The 23,587-nt window shown below is 42.7% G+C and overlaps 1 protein-coding gene and 1 long non-coding RNA gene across 3 annotated transcripts in view; one reads left to right on the top strand and one right to left on the bottom strand.

The window, feature by feature from the left end:
* Window positions 1-8,006: 8,006 nt before the first annotated feature.
* Window positions 8,007-23,587, bottom strand: part of LOC139083878 (uncharacterized) — a 34,198-nt gene continuing 18,617 nt past the window's right edge. Inside the window, exons 3-5 of one of the 2 annotated variants that reach the window (XR_011540937.1) lie at window positions 13,739-13,919; window positions 11,634-11,869; window positions 8,007-8,741 (exon numbers count right to left, since the gene is read on the bottom strand). This is a non-coding gene — a long non-coding RNA (uncharacterized lncRNA). Of the gene's footprint in view, window positions 8,742-11,614; window positions 11,870-13,738; window positions 13,920-23,587 lie in introns of those variants that run through there. The other variant, XR_011540938.1, reaches the window with a different exon arrangement.
* ACRV1 (acrosomal vesicle protein 1) lies at window positions 17,949-23,379 on the top strand. The gene is made up of 4 exons (XM_008529334.2): window positions 17,949-18,124; window positions 20,338-20,784; window positions 22,128-22,247; window positions 22,985-23,379. The coding sequence occupies exons 1-4, from the start codon at window positions 18,073-18,075 to the stop codon at window positions 23,107-23,109; spliced, it is 744 nt and encodes a 247-aa protein (XP_008527556.1). The 5' UTR covers window positions 17,949-18,072; the 3' UTR covers window positions 23,110-23,379.

Below are 23,587 nucleotides of genomic sequence, written 5' to 3'. Positions count from 1 at the left end.
TAAATTAACTCAGTGATGTCAGCAACATAGCAGAGTGAGCAGTTTTCTTTGTCTCTCCCCCTTCAAACTACAACTAATTGGACATTCATCGGTCAACAAGAGATATCCACATAGCATCTCAAGATGCCTGAGAGACCCGCGATGCTATACATCGGAAGGTGGAAGGACGTCCCCCAGGGAGGAGGTGGAGATAGGTGAAAACTCTCTGACTCCTGGACAGCCTAGTACCTGTAAGCGACTTTCTGATGGCTGACACACTCATAGCATTGCCACAGCACCAAGGGTGGGTGTGCACATCAGTGGCGTGATGGTGGAAACAGGTGACTACAGCCCTACCTAAGCCCCCTGAGATTGCTCCTTAACCCAATAGGAAAATCCACGGTACCACAACAGCCACAGCGAAAGCCTCTACTCAGCATTAGTGGAGAGGCCCCGCCCAGCATTCAGAACAGTGGGAGGCCCTGGGGGAAAAGGATCCCAGCTGGCACAGCAACCCACCAGCACCTCTAACACACAAAGTCCGGCTGTGGCCCTGAGGGGGCAAGGGAGACCCAGAGGGACTGTGTGAGTGGGTGGTGGCAAGTTGGAGTCCCAGTGAAACTGCTCCATGGTCCAGGGGGAATATCCACAGTCCCACAGCAGCCACAGGGACAGCCTCTGTGCAGCATTGGTGGAGAGGCCCTGCCTGGCAATCACAAGGCTGGGAGGCCCTGAGGCAGATGTAGCACAGTTGGGTGAGCTAACCACAGCCTGCAGTAGATACCCATAACTCTGCTGTGGCCCATAGTGGACAAGTGAGATCTTGTGGGCCAGGATGGTGGCAGAGCTGCGAGTCTAGGTGAACCTGCTCCTGGCCAATGTGAAAGCCCATAACACCACTGCAGACCCTAAGGAGGGAGCATGTCTAGGCAGTCTGTGACAGTAGGCACCAGAAACCTGAGGCCCCCCTGCGATTGTCCCCACAGCTGATGAGAGACCCCACAGGGCCACTGTGATCACAAGGAGGGGCCCAGATCTGGTCAGCAACAGCTGACAGGGATCCTGGTCAGTACAGATTACACAGCTGCTGCCCTACCCGCCTCCCCCCCACCCCCCCCCCCCCCCGCAAGTAGAAGCAAGTGGAACCAGTAACTAAACTCTATCTCTATGTGGAGGCACAAATCCACACCATCAAACAGTATGAAAAAATATATTAAATCTCCAGAACAGAAGGAAGATGACAAGTACCCAGAAAACAATCCCAAAGACACTGAAATCTATAACCTAAATGACAATTAATTCAAAATAGCCATTATTAAAAAACTCAATGAGTTAAAAGAGAATACGGATAGACAACTCAACAAGTTCAGGAGCTATGTCACAAAGAGCTTGATACTATAAAGAAGAACCAATCAGAAATGTTGGAGATGAAGAACACAATGGAGTAGGTTAAGAAAAATCTGGACTCTCTGAACACTAGGGTCGATAATATGGAAGACAGAATTAGCAATTTGGAGGATAGGAATATAGAAATGCTGCAGATAGAGGAGGAGAGAGAACTAAGACTAAAAAGAAATGAAGAAACTCTTCAAGAAATATCTGACTCAATTAGGAAATGCAACATAAGGATTATAGGTATTGCAGAGGGAGAAGAGAAGGAGAAGGGGGCAGAAAGTCTGTTCAAAGAAATAATGCCTGAGAACTCCCCAAACCTGGGGAGAGAGGTGGAACTCCATGTGACAGAAGCTAATAGATCTCCAAACTTTACCAATGTAAAAAGACCAACCCCAAGGCATATAGTAGTGAAGCTCTCAAAAGTAAATGACAAAGAGAAAATACTAAGGGCAGCAAGGCAGAAGAAAATAACCTACCAAGGAACCCCCATAAGGCTGACAGCAGGTTTCTCAGCAGTTACCTTACAAGCTAGAAGAGAGTGGAATGATATATTCAAAACTCTGAAGGACAAAAACTTGCAGCCAAGAATACTCTATCCAGTGAAAATATCCTTCAAATATGATGGAGAAATAAAAACTTTCCCAGATAAACAAAAGTTAAGTCAGTTCATCGCCGCAAGACCTCCCCTACAAGAAATGCTCAGGAAGACCCTCATATCTGAAAAAACAAAAGAAGGAAAGGGGCTACAAAACTCAGAGCTAAGGAGATAAGTAGAAAGACAAAATCAGAAAGCTGCAGCTCTCTATCACAACAGGTTAGCAAAGGCTAAGTATAACATTAAAGATAAAAAGAAGGGAAACACTAAGAATAAATATAATCTTGTCATTTTAACCACAAATTCACAACACAAGAAGGAAGAAAAAAAAATCTGACAATAACAACCTAGAAGGGAATAGGAAAGGGATGGAATGGATTAATCTAAGGAAATAAGAGGCTATCAGATAATGGACTATCTCATCTATGAGATGTTTCATACAAACCACATGGCAACCACTAAACAAATAACAAGAAAAAAGACACAAATTACAAATAAGAAGAAAGCCAATATAGTAAACTACCTACCTGAATTGGTAGTCCAAAAATCATGGGACGAGAAACAAAGTAAATGCAAGAGAACCAGAAAACAAGAGATAAAATGGCAGCATTAGGCCCCCGCACTTCAATAATCACTCTAAATGTAAATGGATTGAACTCTCCAATCAAAAGATGCAGAGTGGCAGGATGGATTAAAGAACAAGACCCAACAATATGCTGCCTCCAGGAAACAGGCCGCAGTCCCAAAAACAAACACAGACTCAGAGTGAAGGGATGGAATATGATACTCCAAGCTAATACTTAACATAAGAAAGCAGGTGTCACCATACTTATATCAGACAAAGTACACTTAAAAGCAAAACAGATAAAGAGAGACAAAGAGGGGCAGTTTATAATGATAAAAGGGACACTCCACCAAGAAGACATAACACTTATAAATATGTACGCATCCAACACAGGAGCACCAAAATATGTAAAGCAACTATGAACAAAACTAAAAGGAGACATCAACAACAATACAATAAGAGTAGGGGGCCTCAACACCCCATTAACACCAGTGGATAGATCATCCAGACAGAAAGTCAACAAGGAAATTATAGAATTAAATGAAAAATTAGACCAGATGGACTTAATAGATATATATAGAACACTCCATCCAAAAACAGCAGGTTACACATTCTTCTCAAGTGCACATGGAACATTCTCAAGGATAGACCATATCTTGGGAAACAAAGCAAGCCTCAACAAATTCAAGAGGGTTGAAATAATAGCAAGCATGTTTTACGATCATAATGCTATGAAACTGGAAATGAACTACAAGAATAAAGCTGAGAAAGGGGCAAAAATGTGGAGACTAAACAACATGCTACTGAACAAACAATGGATTATCGAAGAAATTAAAGAAGAAATCAAATATTATCTGGAGACAAGTGAAAATGAAAACATGCCATACCAACTCATTTGGGACATGGCAAAAGTGGTCCTAAGAGAGAAATTCATTGCAATACAGGCTCACCTCAATAAACAAGAAAAATCTCACATAAGCAATCTCAAACGACACCTAACAGAATTAGAAAAAGAAGAACAAACAAAGCCCAGAGTCAGTAGAAGGAGGGATATAATAAAAATTAGAGCAGAAATAAGTGAAATTGAAACAAAACAGACAGTAGAAAGGATCAATGAAACAAAGAGTTGGTTCTTTGAAAAAATAAACAAAATTAACAAACCCTTAGTCAGACTCACTAAGAAAAAAAGAGAGAAGACTCAAATAAATAAAACTAGAAATGAGAGAGGAGAAATCACAACGGACACCACAGAAATACAAAAGATCATAAGAGAATACTATGAAAAACTGTATGCAAACAAACTGGACAACCTAGAAGAAATGGATAAATTCTTAGACTCTTACAAACTCCCAAAACTGAAGCAGGAAGAAAGAGAGAATCTGAACAGATCAATCACAAGTAAAGAAATTGAAACAGTAATCAAAAACCTCCCCAAAAATAAAAGTCCAGGACCAGATGGCTTCTCTGGAGAATTCTACCAATCATTCAAAGAAGATTTAATACCTATCCTTCTCAAATTATTCCAGAAAATTGAGGAAGATGGAGCACTCCCTAACACATTCTATGAAGCCAACATCACCCTGATCCCAAAACCTGACAAGGACAACACAAAGAAGGAAAACTACAGGCCTATATCACTGATGAACATAGATGCAAAAGTCCTCAGCAAAATTTTGGCAAACCGAATATAGCAATACATTAAAAAGATTATACACCATCCATGATCAAGTGGGATTTATACCAGGGACACAGGGATGGTTCGACATCCACAAGTCAACCAACATGATACACTACATTAACAAAATGAGAAACAAAAACCACATGATCATCTCAATAGATGCAGAGAATGCATTTGACAAGATCCAACATCCATTCATGATAAAAACTCTCAATAAAATGGGTATAGAAGGAAAGTACCTCAACATAATAAAGGCCATATATGACAAACCCACAGCCAACATCATACTCAATGGGCAAAAACTGAAAGCCATCCCTCTGAGAAAGGAACAAGACAAGGGTGTCCACTTTCACTACTCCTATTCGACATAGTACTGGAGGTTTTGGCCAGAGCAAGTCTACAGGAAAAAGAAATAAAAAGAATCCAAATAGGCAATGAAGAAGTGAAACTCTCGCTGTTTGCAGACGACATGATCTTATGTATAGAAAACCCCAAAGAATCCTTTAGAAAACTAGAAATAATTAACAACTACAGCAAAGTGGCAGGATATAAAATCAACATACATAAATCAGTAGCATTTCTATACTCTAACAATGAACTAACAGAAAAAGAACTCAAGAACTCAATCCCATTCACGATCGCAACAAAAAGAATAAAATACCTTGGGGTAAATTTAAGCAAGGAAGTGAAAGACCTATACAACGAAAACTACAAGACTTTCCTGAAAGAAATTGATGATGATGTAAAGATATGGAAAGACATTCCATGCACATGGATTGGAAGAATAAACGTAGTTAAAATGTCCGTACTACCTAATGCAATCTACAGATTCAATGCTATCCCAATCAGAATCCCAATGACATTCTTTACAGAAATAGAACAAAGAATCCTAAATTCATATGGTGAACAACAGACCCCAAGTTGCTAAAGGAATCCTGAGAAAAATGAACAAAGCTGGAGGCATCACAATCCCTGACTTCAAAACATACTACAAAGCTACAGTAATCAAAACAGCATGGTACTGGTACAAAAACAGATGCACAGATCAATGGAACAGAATTGAAAGCCCAGAAATAAAACTACACATCTATGGACAGCTAATCTTCGACAAAGGAGCTGAGGGCATACAATGGAGGAAAGAAAGTCTCTTCAACAAATGGTGCTGGGAAAACTGGACAGCCACATGAAAAAGAATGAAAATTGACCATTCCTTTTCACCATTCACAAAAATAAACTCAAAACGGATCAAAGACCTAAAGATTAGACCTGAAACCATAAGGCTTCTAGAAGAAAATATAGGCACTATACTCTTTGACATCAGTATCAAAAGGATCTTTTTGGACACCATGTCTTCTCAGACAAGGGAAACAATAGAAAGAATAAACAAATAGGACTTCATCAGACTAAAGAGCTTCTTCAAGGCAAGGGAAAACAGGACTGAAACAAAAAGACAACCCATCAAATGGGAAAAAATATTTGCAAATCATATATCCAACAAAGGGTTGATCTCCATAATATATAAAGAACTCACACAGCTCAACAACAAAAAATCAAACAACCCGATCAAAAAATGGGCAAGGGACATGAACAGATATTTCTCTAAAGAAGATATACGGATGGCCAACAGACACATGAAAAGATGCTCATCATCACTAATCATCAGGGAAATGCAAATCAAAACTACATTAAGAAATCACCTTACACCTGTTAGAATGGCAAAAATAACCAAAACAAAAAGTGACAAATGTTGGAGAGATTGTAGAGAAAAAGTAACCCTCATACACTGCTGGTGGGAATGCAAACTGGTGCAGCCACTATGGAAAACAGTATGGAGATTTCTCAAAAAATTAAAAATAGAAATACCATATGACCCGGCCATCCCACTACTGGGTATCTATCCAAAGAGCTTGAAGTCAGCAATTCCAGAAGTCCCATGCACCCCTATGTTCATTGCAGCATTATTTACAATAGCCAAGACATAGAAGCAACCTAAGTGCCCATCAACTGATGACTGGATAAAGAAGATATGGTGTGTGTGTATATATATATACACACACACACACACACAATGGAATACTACTCGGCCATAAAGAAGGATAAAATCGTCCCATTCACAACAACATGTATGGACCTTGAGGGTATTATGTTAAGTGAAATAAGCCAGATAGAGAAAGACAAACTCTATATGACTCCACTCATAGGTGGAAGTTAAACATGCAAACAAAGAACTGATTGGTGGTTACCAGGGGAATGGGGGGGTAGGGGGTGGACACAAAGGGTGAAGTGGTGCACCTACAACATGACTAACAATAATGTACAACTGAAATTTCACAAGGTTGTAAACTATCATAATCTTAATAAAAAGTAAAAAAATAACAAAATGAACATTCTACACATCAAAAAATTAATTAATTAATTAATTAAATTAACTCAAAGCGTGTCTCCTGACTATAATGAAATTAAGCTAGTAACCAACAACAGAAAGGTAACTGGAAAAATTCCAAATTTGGGAAATTAAACAACACACTTTTAACTGAAAGGAGATTAAAGGTATATAATAGAAAATATTTTTAATTAAAAATTGAAACGTAGTATAACAAAATTTGTGGCATATAGCTAAAGCAATGCTTAGAGGACATATATAACATTAATCCCAGTCAAAATATCATCAAGCATTTTCTTTTAGAAATCATTAAGCCAGGGCCAGCCCTGTGGCTGAACGGTTAACTTTGTGCACTTCACTTCAGTGGCCCAGTGTTCATTGGTTCGGATCCTGGGTGTGGACCTACACACAGCTCATCAGGCCATGCCGTGGCAGCATCCAACACAGAAGAACTAGAATGACCTACAACTAGGATATACAACTACGTACTAGGGCTTTGAGATTTAAAAAAAGAGGAAGAATGGCCACATATGTTAGCTCAGGGCCAATCTTCCTCTCCAAAAAAAGCATACCTTTAAAAAAAAAAAGAATCATTAAGCTGATTTGAAAATCTTCATGGGAATGCAAAGAACCAAGAATATTCAAAACAACTTTGAGAAAGAACAAAGTTGAAAGACTCACGCTACCTAATTTCAAGATTTACTCTAAGTCTACTGTAATCAAGGTAATGTGGTATTAGCATAATGATAGACATACAGGTCAATGGAAGAAAAGGAAGAGTCCCGAAATAGACCTACATCAATATGGTCAATTGATCTTAGACAAAGGTGCCAAGGTAATTCAAAGGAGAAGGGATAGTCTTTTCAACAAATGGTACTAGAATAATTGGACATTCATAGGCAGAAAAAAAAAGACCACAGACCCACACATAATTAACCATATTTGAAGGAACTGTACGCCTAAAAAGCACTTTACTGTATGTCAATGATGACTTAATAAATTTGATTTTTTAAAAACTGAAAGTAATCTAAATAACTGTACAGAACTTGTTAAATAAATTTGGTAGCTTATATAATGCACCATAATGCAACCAATAAGATGTGGTAACGCAGAACTACAGTTGGAAAGATATCCATGATGCATTATATTAAAAAGCAGGTTATATTTTTTACGATACGCAAATGTACACATATTTATATCTATATACACACATACACACACATCATGACCTACTTCTGCTTTTAAAAGCCTAAAAAGATACACCTGAAAATGTAAACAAGCTATATCTCTGCATCATAGAACGGGATTGCTAGTGATGTCTACTTTTGCCAGTATTTTATACTTTTTCCAAATTGAATATGTATTTTACTCAGATAATTAAAACATAAAAACAAACATTCCAGACAACACCAACCTAAAAAATTACGGGATTTATTAGGAAAAAAGCTGAACAGTGGAAAAGGGGAAAGACTGAGAAAGAGCGCAGTGCGTGTGTGTGTGTGTGTGTGTGTGTGTGTAAAATGAAAGGGGTGGTGAAGGAGTCCCTTCCAGCCTTAAGTTCTGTGAATAAGAGGGAGGCCAGATACTGGAGCCATTGTGACCCTGGTCAGCCTGACAGGAAAGGAGCCACTAAACTGAAGGCACGTTGAGGGCAGGAACCAGGTCTATCTTTTCCCATGTTATATAATCAGCACCTAATTACAGGGCTTAGCAGTCAGAAAATATTTTTTGAAAAAAGGAAGGAAGGGGTGGGGTTGGGGGTTGTGATGTGCCGGCCAATAATGGGGCAAGGGAAAGAGACATGGAGGTATGGAAAGAGTAGAGGAAGGAGATGAGAATCCGAGAGAGGAGAGAGCATCTATCTGTGGGTTAAACTGCTGAAACACCAACACCTGTAGCTCAGTAGGAGCTGGTTTCAGGGCTTGGACAGTGCTAGGAAAAATGGCCCAGTCCTTTGAGGCTACAGGAGTATAGAAAAGGGCGAAATGAACAACTGAACAGAGCAAGGAAGGGCCAAGTCTCTAAAACCTTCTAGAGAAACATGTTTCACTGCAGCATACAAAATCTACTCGAGCATTTTGTTTGAAGAAAGACAAGGAGAGGCACGGGTCCCCAGAGCCCTGGTATCCATACAGGAGCCTGTCACCTGGAAAGGAAGAAAGACAAGAAATTTGTGGCCTCCAAGTTCAAGTGCTTGCGACATAAGAGGTGAGCAATAAATATTTGTTGAAAGAATGAGTGATTCAACAAATAAGGAGAAACAGCACACTGTCCTGAGGAGTCAGACTTCCAGGTAGGAAGGGACATCAGTCACCCTGTGATGATTAAGATAGGCCCCTGGTGGACCATTCTCCACTAACCCTAATCTTGCCTGCACAAGGCCTGTAGTTCCCAAAAGCACTACCACAAACAAGCTCAGGTGGAGTTTCTATGGTCCAATTCCTGTCATCCCTGAGCATGTATAGGGACTACCCAAGGACCCACAGACCCTTCAACAAGCATTTTTCTCCTGATAGATCTATGGGTCTGGTCAACTGCCAGTGGCAATCCAGCACCAGATCTAGAGGATACTTTCCCAACTTTTTAGGGAAAAAATACCCCTCCCACACTCTCTGCTTCTGCCCCCAGGGCTCCTGAGAGAGCTACCTCCTTCAAGATCAGGCAAAGGTCACCCCAAGAGACTTCTCTGATCCCACCTACCTTCATAGACCTTCCTCAGAAAGCACTGTTGACTGTCTTCAGTCTGGCAGAGCTTTCTCCACTCTCGCAAACCCTGCCGGCATTGACTGGATCACAATGGAAGCATTGTAGAGCCAGAAAGTCAAAACCAGCATAATGAGGCTCTTCTGGCCCCGCTCCCCCGCTGGTCAGGGGAGGGAGCACACCCTCTGGCCCACACTAAGCCTGCACAATGACCAGTTCCCACCGCCTGCTGAATGTGCTGAAAGCAGTCATTTCTCAGTGGTTGGCTTCTATCTGGGAGGAGGCCTGCAGGCCTTGGAGAGCTGGGTCTGTGCCCAAGTACAGACAGAATCTCCCTCCGCTCCCGGGGATGAACAGTGGAAAAGAGGAAGAAGGTCAAGGGCTGCACTGCTCCGCCTGACCCTACCCATATGGACCATGATCACTCCTCTCAGTCTTTTCAGTAGCAGCCTACAGACAAGGAATCTTCTTTGCTCCCTTTCAGCTCAAATTCAGGGATCTTAGCAGGTAAAGCTCGAAGAATTGGGGAGTATCAGGGATTAGAACTCAGGTGGAAGAGAGATGGAGGCTGAAGTAAAATGGAGAAGGGAGGAAGATGAAAAGGAAGAGGCACAGAGTGGGACCAAAAATGGAGGAAGCAAGGAAAGAGGAGGCAGAGGGAAAGGAAAAAGAGTGGAGCGAGAATGAAGGCTGTGATCACCTCTAAGGGTAAAGTTAGGTCCTTGTGCCTTGTGCCTCGCCTCCCCATGGCTCATCAATCCACAGCCCCATGTGGGTCTGCTTACCTAGACCCAGTCCCCACGGTCCTCCCAGACGATCCACAGGGGCTCACTGTGCAGGAAGCCCAACAGCATGGAGAGGCCCAGCAGCAGCGGCAGGAAGCGCATACCCATCCCAGACCCAAGATCAGGAGGTAGTGGAAGGCAGGACAGAGCTGCAGGCGCCGAGACCCTCAGAATCTGGCTTTATAACCCTGGCCAGGAGGGGTAGTCAATGGGAGCTGAGGCAAGGGCTGCATGTCCGCAGGAGGGTGAGTGGATAGGGAGCCTGATGGTAGCCCACGGTGCCTGCCAGCTTCCCAGGCTCTGCTCGCCTCCTCTGCCCTGACCCCTCTGCCCTGACCGAGGGAGCCGCGTTCTTTCCATGGCTTCTTTGGTCTCATTTTTCCTAGCTTTAAAATGGAGAATCATGTCTGCCTTACTCAGCCAAAGGATTTTTGAGATTCCGGTGAGCTGATGAACCTGGAGAGGTGGGGCACACTAGCCATGACCTACTTAAGGGGCCTACTTCCCTGAACATGGAGTTCTTGCAGTCTCCTGATTTCACGGAAACAGATATAGGCCTAAACTCTTGCTAAATAAGGTGCTAAACTGAAAATAGCAGATTTAGGTTTATCTTCCAGGCAGGCTGCATTCTAGACTAGATAAAGATTTTTATTTGTTGATATGCTCGATGAATGTAATTTTAAAACACTGATCTGGAGAAAAAGTTTTGTAGCTTTGGCATCTGGCTTCTGCAGCCTGAGGCACACCCCAGAACCTGGGTCCACCCTTACCCAAACACCAGACTTCAAGAGTGAACATATCCCCTCCCTTTCTGCAGTAATTTTCCCTCCCAGCTTAAGAACAGGGAACCCACGGAAATGAGGGCTTACTCCATAGGGGTATAATTATTCCCCAGCCCAGCTCTGAAATCGAGGAGGTTGTGTCACCTACCCCATTCCAAAACAACATATAACATTGATTGAGAGCTTGCTACATGCCAGACATACTGCTAAATACTTGAACAATATGATTTCACTTGATTCTCACACAACAGCCTACATGGTAGTTATTAATATCTCCCTTTTGTGATGGCAAAATTAAAAGAAAGAAACTGGTCGCAGGTGACAAAGAGGACAACTGGATTCAAACCCAGATCTGCAGACTCCATTGACCGTGTTGCTCTGCCAAGGAAACCCAAGACTTGATGGGTCCCAAGAGCTTCCAACTGGCGTCTGAGGACCAGAGGATGGGATTCCTGCAGCCAGAGACGGCTCCTTTAGACACAGAAGGGCCCTAGCACCAGCTGCATGTCACGAACAAGAATGGACATATCACAGCAGCCGGCCCGCGGCCGAGTGGTTAAGTTCACACACTCCGCTTTGGTGGCCGGGGTTTTACTGGTTCAGATCCTGGGCACGGACATGGCACCACTCGTCAGGCCATGCTGAGGCAGCGTCCCACAGAACACAACCGGAAGGACCTACAACTAGACTATACAACTATGTACTGGGGAGCTTTGGGGAGAAGAAGAAAAAAAAAAGGAATGGACATATCACAGTAGAAATAATTACCTATAATCCACTAAGAATAAGGTTTTTACAAAATGGTTCTTCTGGGACTCCCATTTAGTCCTAACCCTAGAATGCTCTGGAGGGGGAGGGGGAGTGGGCCCTGCTACTTAGCCCAGCCCCAGGGGATTCTTCTCTCTCAACTCCTTAGAGCTTCTCCCAGATCCTCTTGCCGGAGGGCCCAGTTGTCCATCTGCCTGAGGCCAAGGACTGCCACTCACTCCTGTTCACAGTCCTTCCTGCAGTGAACAGACAGACAAGACCCATTTTAGCCTGTGAGGTGCTGAGGGACTCAACATTGTGCATTGTGCATGAATTGGCGGTGGGGGCAGATAACGTCAGAATCTTAGGGTGGGAGACCATGCATCATTTTAATAAACATATTAACATAGTTACTACAATACACTTGAAAAAAAGAAAATAGTACTTAATTGTTTTCTTAGTTCAGTCTACACAAAGCTTGACAAAATCATCTCAGCACATGGAGGTATCAGAAAGCAGTCAACCCCCTGCTCAGCCACCGTCAACGTTAAAGGGTATAGTTGTACAACCTAAGTTTTATATATGTTTACCAAAAAATACTATGCATCTTTTTAAAGATTAAGCAACCCTGCTCTGATTCTATCAGTGAGAGGCGAGGAAGAAGCAGTGAAGGCAGGAATTCAGTCCTTCCCAGGCTGATGCAGGGGTCAGCTCAGACACTGCAGGAGAGACTCATCAAGGAAGAAGCTTGGTATTTAGCCCCGATCCCAGCAGACAGTGTCTCCTCAGATCCCCCCACGCCCGATGTGGCCTGCAGCCCCGGCAATAACTCCCGCACCCCCACCCCGGACCAGGATTCCTTGCTGATGCCCATGAAATCCTGCCTCACGTCTTCTCCCTTTCCTGAGTGCAGGGAACCAAATAACTTGGGATCCTCCCAGCCAGCCCTGTGTTGCCCGTAAAAGTTCTCCACAATCTTCTTCTCTGTTATATGACATAAACATAAGAACTGCTTGTACCGAGGCAACTTAGTAAATATAAGCAAAATGTAGTAAAATATTTAGTTTGTGTACTGTTTGCTAGTTCTCCTCCCTGCTCTCTCTTACAAGAAGGTAGCCTGGTTCCCTGGCAGAGGCCCCAGGAGTGAAAGGAGGAATGGCTCTGGATGCACCCAGTGAAAGGAGAGTCATGGGCATCAGGGTTCCAGCCTCTGGAAACATTCCAGGGCAAGACCTAAGCTTGGCACGAGGGGGCAGAATGCCAGGGCTTCAGAGGAGTGCAGGCCTTTATATGATGGTTACTGATAACCTTCATCAGTAACCAGGGGGGACAAAAGACTAGATACATTGGTCCCAACTGTTAGTGCGAATTATCATTCCTCATCTGGCTTCAAACACCGCAGAACCCCTGGCTTTTAGTTTTAAAAACCCTTATCAGTTATCCTGTCAGATAGGATTTCCTATTCTGAAGAAGTTTTCAAGCTCTCAGTGTTGGTCATCAGTGAGAAGTTGGTCATCAACTTTCCCAGGTGACAAGTACATGGGTTTAGCCCAGTGGTGTGCTGGTAAATGTTTAACAACTGGCTTGTGGAGTGAGGGAGGGTAGGCAGAGTCCTGATTTGTAGCATTTGCAGATTTCTGTGGTGTAAATGGCAATTTCAAGCTACCACCTGACATCACTGAATGGGGAGGAGAGAAGAGATGTGCGCCCCATTATACTTCAGTATTTCCAACATACAGATATGAGACCTAAATAACCTTGAAAGTGCAGACAATAGTAAGACATAGTAAAATAATTAAGAAGTGGTGAGGTTTTGAGTATTTATTTTTGTTTCTAATATAATTTGTCAGTTTCTATGTTAATTTTTAATATCTGTGTTCAACAACCAGCTTGTAAAATTCCTGAAACTTTAACAATGAACTCTCATAAACCAGTTCAAGTGAGCTCTCGGCATACCACCAGTTGAGTCACAGTTATGAAAAGCTGGTCGGGTGAAAGGTAGAAATTGCTGTATCCCTTTACTCACACAATTCCCAGTGATAATGTCACCCATCCTGTCCCTGACTGACTTGCTATGTCACAGAAGGGGCACATCTATATGGACAGGCAAACAGAAAATTTCCCACCTTTCAACAGGCCTCTCCTTTTCTGGTTCATGGAGCCTGACAGTGGAGATGCATTGTCGTGAAAGGACTGTGCAGAGCTGTCTAACCAGCTGTTTTCATGCTATGCTGTTGGCAGGAATGTAAAGCTGGGGAAGCTGAAGCTGGAGAAGCCCTGTGATCTTGAGATCTGTATTTGGAGTTTCTACAGAAGATTAAGAGGAATTTTATTACTCAGGATTTTAGTTTTAGAAGTCAGTTTTGGCAACAGAAAAAAGGAAAGTTCTGATAAGGACAAAAGAGACTAAAAGGAAGCTGTTTCAGTGGTCCAGGGAAACAAGATGAGAGGCTGAACTGGGGTTGTGTCAGTGGGAATAGAGAGGAGCTGATAAGTTGAAGAACTACTCAGAGGTAAAACTGATATAATGTGTGAAGTGAGGACAAGGGAGAAGTCAATTACTGAGCTAAAAGTCTCAGAAACAGGGTTGGGGTGCAAATGATGAATTCAGTATTACAAATGTTGAGTTTGAGATGTTCCAGGATATCCAGATAGAAATGTCCATCTTGTAGTTAGCTATATGGGTCTGAACAAGAAGAGAGGTATCTGTGGGTCAGATTGGTAGATTTGGGGAGTGTTCAATTTGTAGGCAGTGATTGACATGGATAAGACTTCTCAGAGAGTGTGTGAAGAGTTAGGAATTACTTCTCCTCATGAAGATGAAATGGAGAAGTACAATTTCAGGAAAAGTGGGGGAGGGAACCACGAAAATTCAGAGAGCATTGCATATTCAGAGGATAGCTAGAAGTTGTGTATGGATGTGGCTTGAGATGGAGCTTGGGATGAAGATAGAGGAAGGGAAGGGGAGGAGCAGAAAGACGAGACTGAGGAAGTACACGTGGGGACAGATTTCAAAAGGTTTTGATGCCTTTCATTGGCAGTAGCACTGCACAGATGAAGCAGCACGCCTTCCAATTTTACCGCACTGCCCCCGACATTTGGGGAGCTTCAGAGTGGTTACCATAGCTGTGACCCTTTCCTAGGCTTATCAACATAGATCACCATGCTGGGTGACACATAGACTCTCCACTCTGGCCGCCGTGAATTGTGTAAAAGTCCTGCAGGTAGCCTGATGTTAGAATTTTGTGTAAACAGGATGACAGTGAGAGGTTAAACCATTAAGATTCCCTCTCTTGAAAACTGAATGTGAGGAGAGGCAATAGTGCATATTAGGGCCACAAGGTAGACAAAGGCAAATCTCAGGAGAGGCTGGGAGGTAAGCATACGTTGTGAATAAACAGAAGTCATGAGTAGGCAGCAATAATGAACATTCAGAAACTATGAGTAAGCAAAAGTTATGAATCAGTAGGAGTTATGAATAAGCAGAAGTCACAAATTAGAAAGAATATAGAAAAGTGAGTTTAGAACAAGAGCAGTAGGAATATATGCAGGAAGAATAGAAGAAACTAAGGCCTATAAGGTAACTGTTACTAGAACTGCTGTGTACCCAGAAACACCTTTCAAGTCACAGGTTATCTTCAGGTCTCCGTGAGGCCCAGGGTGGGTGGTGTGTATTCCTACATGTATATCTATGTAATTCCCTGTTATTTAAGGTAAACTGAATGAGGCGGTATCTCTCATCTCTTCTGTGTTCTTTCCTGTTACTCTCTCCTGGACTTCTCAGCTTGCTCATCCTCTGTTTGGCCCCAAATAGTAGCCTCATGACCACTCAGCACATGAGTCTAAATGAGCTTAACATAGCTCTCCATAGCTAATTGTTTCTGTCTTTCTGTGTTCCAGCTGCAAATTCCTGAGATAAGACCCTGTTTGGCTTTGCTCATCTTTTTGAACCAGGCAACAAATATTACGGGGGCTGAGCTGGCTGATTCTTTGGCTCATTTAGGGACCTTAGAAACTGGAACATCAGCTCATCTAAAAGAGATTGGCAGAGGAAGGAGGCAGGGACTGGAACAACTCTGGATGTCTTAACTCCAGAACTCTTCAAGTTGCACAGTGAATTCTCCCTCACCACGTGTTTTTTAATATGGTGTGCTCAAATATTCACAGGTTTGGCTTTGAAGCGCCAGAGTGCTGGATCCAGGGAGCAGGTTTCCAAAGTATGGCCCAGGGAAAGCCAGCCTGGGCAGGATTGGGACAGTCCTGTAAAGCCAACCTTAAGAAAAGAGGGAGGAAAAAGTTGGAGAATTAGGTTTAAGGAAAGAACGTTCAGGCTTTACGTTCCTGTCTTTCAATACTGTGACTCCTGGAGAGGGGTGAGGCAGGGATGTCCCAGAAAGTTTTGATAATTGCAAAGAGGAGTGCCGCTAAACTTTAAACAACTGGTGGGTAGAATAGACAGCACCTCTTCCTTTCCACTAATTCCCACTGTTTCTATAAACAAAAGTCTGACTCAGTATGATCCCATAGCTATTTCTCCAAACTCACTCCACATGAAGGAAAGGAACTATTGACAGCATGCTCTTTCATGCCTTTCTCTACTCCAGAGGAGCCCAGCCTCAAACCTAGAAGTTCTAATTTTGTCCTCCAACTCAAGCCAAGTAGGGTAGGCTTCCCTCTTCAATTTTTGACCCCTGGTGAAATCTCTCTAGGTTTTTCTCCATGAGGCAAAGAAAGACCCAGAAAAAGACAATTCATTCATTCGTTCAGGAACCATCTATTAAGTACCTATTATGTGGCAAAGTCACTGGTGGTCTAGTGGTTAAGATTTGGCACTCTCATCATTGTGGCCCAGGTTCATTTCCCAGTCAGAAAACCATTCTACCTGCCTGTCAGTTGTCAGACTGTGGCAGCTGCATGTTGCTGTGATGCTGAAAGCTGTGCCACCAGCATTTCAAATACCAGCAGGGTCATCCATGGTGGACAGGTTTCAGCAGAGCTTCCATACTAAGACAGACTAGAAAGAAGGACCTGGCCAGCAACTTTCGAAAAAACTGGCCATGAAAACCCCGTGAACAGCAGTGGAGCATTGTCCGATACAATGCTGAGAGATGAAAGGATGGTGGAAGACCAGGCTGGGTTCCAATCTGCTGTACACAGGTTGCTAGGAGTCAGAATGGACTAGATGGCACTAACAGCAACAAATTTTGTGGCAAACTGCTGTAGGTACTGGGGATACAACAGTGATCAAGACAGACAAGGACCCTGCTTTCAAGGAGCTTAGAATCCAGTGGGGGAGACAAACATTAAACAAATAATTATGAGTGATAAATACATCTATTCTAGATCCAGCATTCACTGGTACGTGTAACAAAGTGGTCCAAGAGAGGTGGGCAGGGGAGAAGTAGGAGATAAGGGCTGGGAGATCTCTGCTACCCAATCTCCAAAAGTTCTAGCTTTATGCCTGGTGGATGCTTCACCACATCCATCTTCTCAGCTTGGTTACCCCTTTGATAGAAGTTTCAGCTCAAGGCACAGCTTTCAACTATCCCTTGTTGATCCCTTTTCTGTACCCATATCATGTAAATTCTCCCTAGTTACCCATTTGAGTTTGCCTTCTGTTTCCTGCCAAAGCCATGATTGATACAGGCCTTAACGAAAAGATCATTTACTGAAGTGGGCACGGTTAAGGGAACAAAAAGAAGGAAAGTTGGGGCATCTAGGTTTTAGCAACAGCAAGAAACCATCATCATCCCTAGGCCTAAGGAAGCAGGGGAAGGAATATATGTTACCATAGCTTGGTTGAGAGCTAGAATCATGGAAGAGAGGGCACCCAACAGAAGCTTTGTCATGTAAAGACCCAGCCAGTGTCAGAACTGTGGCAGGAAGGGAATGGGAAGAATAAATATTTCAATTTTAGTGTCACTCTCTCTCTGAATCTGTTTCCCTCCTCCAGTCATCCATTGGCTAAACCCAATCTGAAGCCAAACCCAACCATCACTTAGGCGATCAAGTCAATGGAGGTAAGCCTTCTGGGGTACAGAGCCAAAACAAGGCTGATTTAGAGAGCCAAACAGAAAACAACCAGCCAATCACACCTCACTGTCAAGAACACTTTAAAAGGAGAGTAGATATCTTTTAAAATTTATTATAAAGAGTATATGTTATTTTGGTAATAAGATATTTTTTTTTTTTAAGATTGGGCAGAATGCCCCACACACAACCTTACACATGGAAAATTAGCCTTCACTGGTACAATTTGCTATGGGTTGTCAGAGGGCCAACCCACCTAAAAGGCTTCATGAGAACCTCAGAGCACAACCCATTGTGAGGTAACATGGGTTGTTTCTGAGGTTCTAGAATTCCCAGAAGCTGTAACTCAGCATTGAGAGCTTCTTCTCACAGTTTTTCTCCACAGCTCTTGGGTGCCCCACATAACGGTCCCCTCCTTCCCAAAATCCAGATGAAGAAGTTTCTCTTACTAATGAGCCTTTATCTGCTTGGATATGCCAGAGGTGAGTCCTCCACCTGGGCTTTGGGTGGATATGTAAGAGACCTCTTTAAAGTGTTTCAGCCCTTGAAGAAGAAAGACCAATATCTTGGTTACCCGAATCAATCTGACTCAGAAACAAGCTCAACTCTGAGAGCTCCTGAACCAGTTGATTCCTCCTAGTTATGGCTTTACCATCAGCGGGGTCCACTGGTCTGGCACAGTCTCATTCCTACTTCTTTCAGCCACTCAATATTTGTACCCAATGCTCTGTGAAATGAGGAGATAGGTCTAGGTGTGCTGCAGAAGTCCAATGAAGGTTTGTCACAATGAACTGAGTATGAGGGATCTTTGTGTAGTTAATGTGCCAAAGAAAGACATAAGGAGATGGGAATGTGATGTGCGCAGAAAGCCGTCTCACAACACAGCAGGACTATGGGCCAGAGACCTTACAAGTCTCTCCTTCATGGCTATGTTCTATGCATCCAGGTGTCTGTATTTCCCCTTTCAAGATCCACATTCATAGTGAGCTGTATTCCCTCCATCCTCCTACTGGAGAAGAGAGAGGCCATGAGCTCTGAGCTGTCGGTTAAATGACAGTGTTTTCTGCACTGTCAGTTATCAAAGATTTTGTTTTTTGCTTCCTTAGACTTTCAAAAGTTGACTCAGAAATGTAGATACATAGCTACCAGATGTGCCAGCCACATGGTGAAGCAGTGAGTCATAAACTTTAAGAATGACTAAGAAATTAGTGTGCTTTTTCAACCCTCCTTTCTATATCAGAAATATCTCTTTATTAAAACTTCCAGTAACTATTGAAGAATCAGTCAAGCAGATAATATTTCTATAACAACTTTTTAAAATAAAAACCTCTTAAAAGCCTTACTAAATCTTACCTTTCCTTTGTCAGCATATTCTAATCCTAGTCTTTCAGAAAGTCATTGATTATAACAACTGCAGATTACCCAGAATATATATATTCTATTGCACGAATCTTACAGAGCTAGAGTACTTTGAAGCCTTAGGCTATCTCAGCCTCAAAGATCCTATAATTCCTCTAAGCTTGTGGCTAGGATGAATAACTCAGTCATCATACTCTACTTGCCCTCGTCTAGGTTACTCAGTCTAATCAAAGAGTAATAATCAAATTGTCTGTTTGATGTTACAGTCAATAAAATGAAAGTCGTACTTAAGGAACACTTGTTTGACAGTCACTGATGAGATGGATTAAAGGTAGAAGATACCAGCCAGAGAGAATGACCAGCTAAGAGTTTTGTAATTCCTAGTATAATGTGGGGAGGAGAGAAACTAAAATTAATTAAGCACTTAGGCAATGGACTAGGCACGTCACAATGTATCTCATTGAACACTCATGACAACTCCATGAAGTGCGTGTAAATGGCATGTCACAAGGAATCTCAATTCAGAGATATATAAGCAAAGAAAGTCTTTATCTTAATAATTGATAGCAGCTTTGCTTTGAGTCCACAACCCACATGGATTGGGGATTGAGTGTGGGCAAGAACTTGAACTTGCCAAATAAAGGTGTCTTAATCCTTTCTGATAATTTTTGTGTGTTCATTAGATATTTGTCATCTCTAGTTTAAAATATATCTTGTCCAAAGGTTAAAATCTTCCAACCTCAATTTTGGCCAGAATTACTCATCTATTGAAAATGGCTTGCTTTCTCTCTCCCACTTGTATCTCCATTCTTCCTGCCTTTCACACATAAAGGACCTGGAGGGAAGGCTGGTGGTGGACTTCTGATTACATGAGTGATGATACATTGATTTCCTGATGCTGGCTCTGTCAGGGAGGCACATTAATTTCTCCTCAGGTGATTTTGGGACATAGGTGAGCCACCCCTTACCTATGCATTTGTTAATATTGTAGGTCTTAAAATACTTCCTTCAATCCCAGATGTGGTATCTGTGTTTCATTAAGATCTCTGTCCTTCATTGTCTCTTGGGTAATTAGTTGACTTCCTCCAACATCTACAATATCTTCAGGTGCCTGATCTAGGCCCACAGGAAACCCAGGAATCCCACAACATTAGCCTGACTTCACAGGGAAGTAGTCTTTACCTCAGACATCTTTCTCTCACTTTCACCATCTCTCTTCTGCTACTTCTCCATGCCAGGAGCATCAGGTCAGTCTGATGAGTCTCCTGGTCCATGGATCATCAAGCTTCAGTGTGGTAATTTTCAGGTGAGTACTTTTCACTTGCAAACCCTTCAGATGGTGAATCTTTATACGAGACTTCTTCAGGCGAGAACACTTTAAGTGAGCATGCTTCAGGCAAGCACGCATCGGTTGAACACACTTCGAGTGAGCACACTGCAAGTGAGCACGCTGTGAGTGAGCATACTGCGGGTGAGCATGCTGCAGGTGAGCACACTGTGGCTGAACATGCTTCAGGTGAGCAGGATGCAGGTGAACACGCTGCAATTGAACACGCTTCAGGTGAGCACGCTGCCGGTGAGCAGGTTTCTGGTGAACAACCTTCAGGTGAACAGCCTTTGGGTGAACAGCCTTCTGGTGAACAGTCTTCAGTTGAACAAGCTTCAGGTGAACTGTCTTCAAGTGAACAGCCTTCAGGTGAACAGGCTTCAGTTGAACAGCCTTCAGGTGAAAAGCCACTGGGTGAACAGCCTTCAGGCAGTCCATCAACAAGCACATTTTCAGGTGAACCACATTTGGATGGATGCTAGTCCTTGACTTCAGGTGGGAAGTAGGCGACACTTCAAGAAACCCAATTTTAAGCAAATAACATAGAGGAAAGAATAGTTCACAAACAGCTCCCCCAAAGACTCTCTTTATAATAATACCGAGAGGTAGGATTCAGGTTTTGTGGGCTCCTGAAAGCTAAACAATTTGGAGGGCCCTCCTTAAGAAAAATAACACAAATACAAAATGCTAGCAGTCCAAGCAACTTCACTCTACATGAGAAATTTTGTGTACAAATGCCCACAGCTCCCCTGGAAGGAGCTCATATAAGGCTAACCTTCATGAGCTTCATACTAAATCTGCCTCTTAACAAACTATGTTAGAATGCTTTGCAAACCCCTAGAGATGTCTAGCACTGGAGCCGGTGGCTCCTTGGTTTTTTTGTTGTTTGAACACAGAAAGTAAAACACGCAGACACTTTTGTCTGTTAGCTATCGAAATAAGCTCCCAAGACAACTGTAGTTCTTTAGATCTTACTAAAAAGAAATTGCTCAAGGAAGGAAAACAAGATCCAAAGTTTGATGCCTCAAGTTATTACCAAACTCAAATACTTCATTTTTTACCCCATTGCATAAGTAGTTGTATTCCAAATTTTCAGATGAGAGAAGTGAGGCTAACATCATAAGGCTAGAAAGTAGCCAGCCTTGGATTCAAACTTAGGTCTGTCAGACTCCAAAGCCCATACGCTTTCTAATTCTTTATGCTTCCTTAACTAGGGAATTGCCAGTGGAGATAGTAAAAAAGGGGAAACAAAAGCATTTCAGAGACTGCCCTTTGTGACAAATTGACCATCAATGAGGTCAATTTGAAAATGGAGAATGATGCAGACTCTTTACAGGGTTTGCAACATTAGCATATTCTAACATAGCTCAGGAATTTTACTCCAAGTGTTTGTGCCTTGTGGATAAGTGACAGTATGATGGGGAGTACAAAATATCATGTAATAAATTCTACTTTGCGCCTATTGAGTTAGACATAGCAGAACGGCATTGAATTGTAAATGTCCAGGAAGCCAATGGAGATATGAATTGGAGTAAAAGTCAGTATTAGAGAGGGAAATTTGGGATTCACCAGTGGTGAAAATCATAGATGAGGCAGTAAGAATGAAGGAATTTCCTTTGGTACAGGAAAGAGAATATGCCCTATCAGACACAGGGGTCTCAGATACCCAACAAGAACCAAGAAATGAAATGTATTGTATCCAAGTGCTTATTGCCCATCATCCCTCCCCAGATGTATGACTCAAGGCTACACACCTGGTCCATAAGGGAATTTCATCAGGCTTTATCTTAAATTTTCAGGCCCCGTATTAAATTGCCACACATGCTCCTTTATGAACGATCAAGGAAAATGTCTTCGTGGAGAAGGAGTATGCTCCACTCAGAATTCCCAGCAGTGCATGTTAAAGAAGATATTTGAAGGTATGTGGGAACTTCATGAGGCAATCTTTGCCAGAGAACACATTAACCAACCTGAGTCCTGATGAGGAGCAGTTGGGGTGGCAGGGACCTGAGAAGGATCAAGCTGTGATTCCCCAGAAACTTGGAGATTCAGAAGAACCTTATCCTTTCAAGAATTAAGAGTAGAATTCCAGCTACTGATAGAAAGGTAGAGGCCCTTTCCAATAGGTCTACAATGTCTTAAAAGGAGGCAGGTAGACTGGCTGTCTATTCCTGTTAAATGTGTGAGATGCCCCTTGAGCCATTAAGACATTGACTGTAAGCTTAGGACTGTGTCTATCTTGCTCATGGCTATATATTCCTAGCACTTAGCACAATGCGCAGAACATGGTAGGCATTTAGTAAATACTGAATAAATCAATAAACTAATAAACAATTGTCTATCAGTCTGTGTTCACAGTTTGCCAGACCTATCTGAGTACATTCTCACATGTCTCCACACTTATTCCTCATCCCCAAAATAAGGGATCTTACTTACTTACATTCCATGAACCACACTGCCTGACTTCCCTTGTGGTTTGTCTGGTCCCTCTCTAAAGGGAGGGGGCAACTGATGGGGGAAGGGCCCAGAGGGGAGAGGGAAGAACAAGTTGGAGGTCTTGGTTGTGCCTATATGGGGACACTGGGGACCATCGATGAAGGCTAAAGCTGGAGGAGGAAGCCTTCCACTCACTGCAGTGTGTCTCTGATCCTTTCAGGTGGAAAACTCCAATTCATGGTTCAGGGGTGTGAGAACATGTGCCCATCTATGAACCTCTTCTCCCACGGAACCAGGATGCAAATTATATGCTGTCAGAATGAGTCATTCTGCAACAAGATCTAGAAGCCTGTACCCTTGCTTCCTGCTCTGACTCAGGCAGCAAAAATTCTCCATCACCTTACTGGGCTCAATTTATAGTTAGTTTTTTCCCCAGTCAACATCTGATCACATTTGCCTCTGCCTGAGTGTCAGACAGTATGCTCAAGTATCTTTTCTCCTCTATCCATGCTCTGTTACACATTCTTCTCTGTCCTCTGTCTTCTCTGTTCCCCAAACCCATCTCTCAACATTCTTTTCTTTTTTAATAAACACTGCATGGTTAAAGAATATAGACTTCAGACAGACTTCTTTTCCCATTGGCCAGTTTCAGGATCAGCTTGAGCTTGCTTCCACTCTACACACTGAAGTGGATGCATTTTTAAACCATTCCATATATGTCAAAGCGAAGGGGTCCACCAGGTCAGAGACCAGAAAGAGGAATGCAAAGTAGGGATTAACCTCTTCTGAGTTTAAACAATATTGTGAATCCTTCTTTCTGACC

The sequence above is a fragment of the Equus przewalskii genome, chromosome 6, assembly GCF_037783145.1.
Source record: "Equus przewalskii isolate Varuska chromosome 6, EquPr2, whole genome shotgun sequence".
NCBI classification, from domain to species: Eukaryota; Metazoa; Chordata; class Mammalia; order Perissodactyla; family Equidae; genus Equus; species Equus przewalskii.
This window is presented reverse-complemented; position numbering and strand designations above follow the sequence as displayed.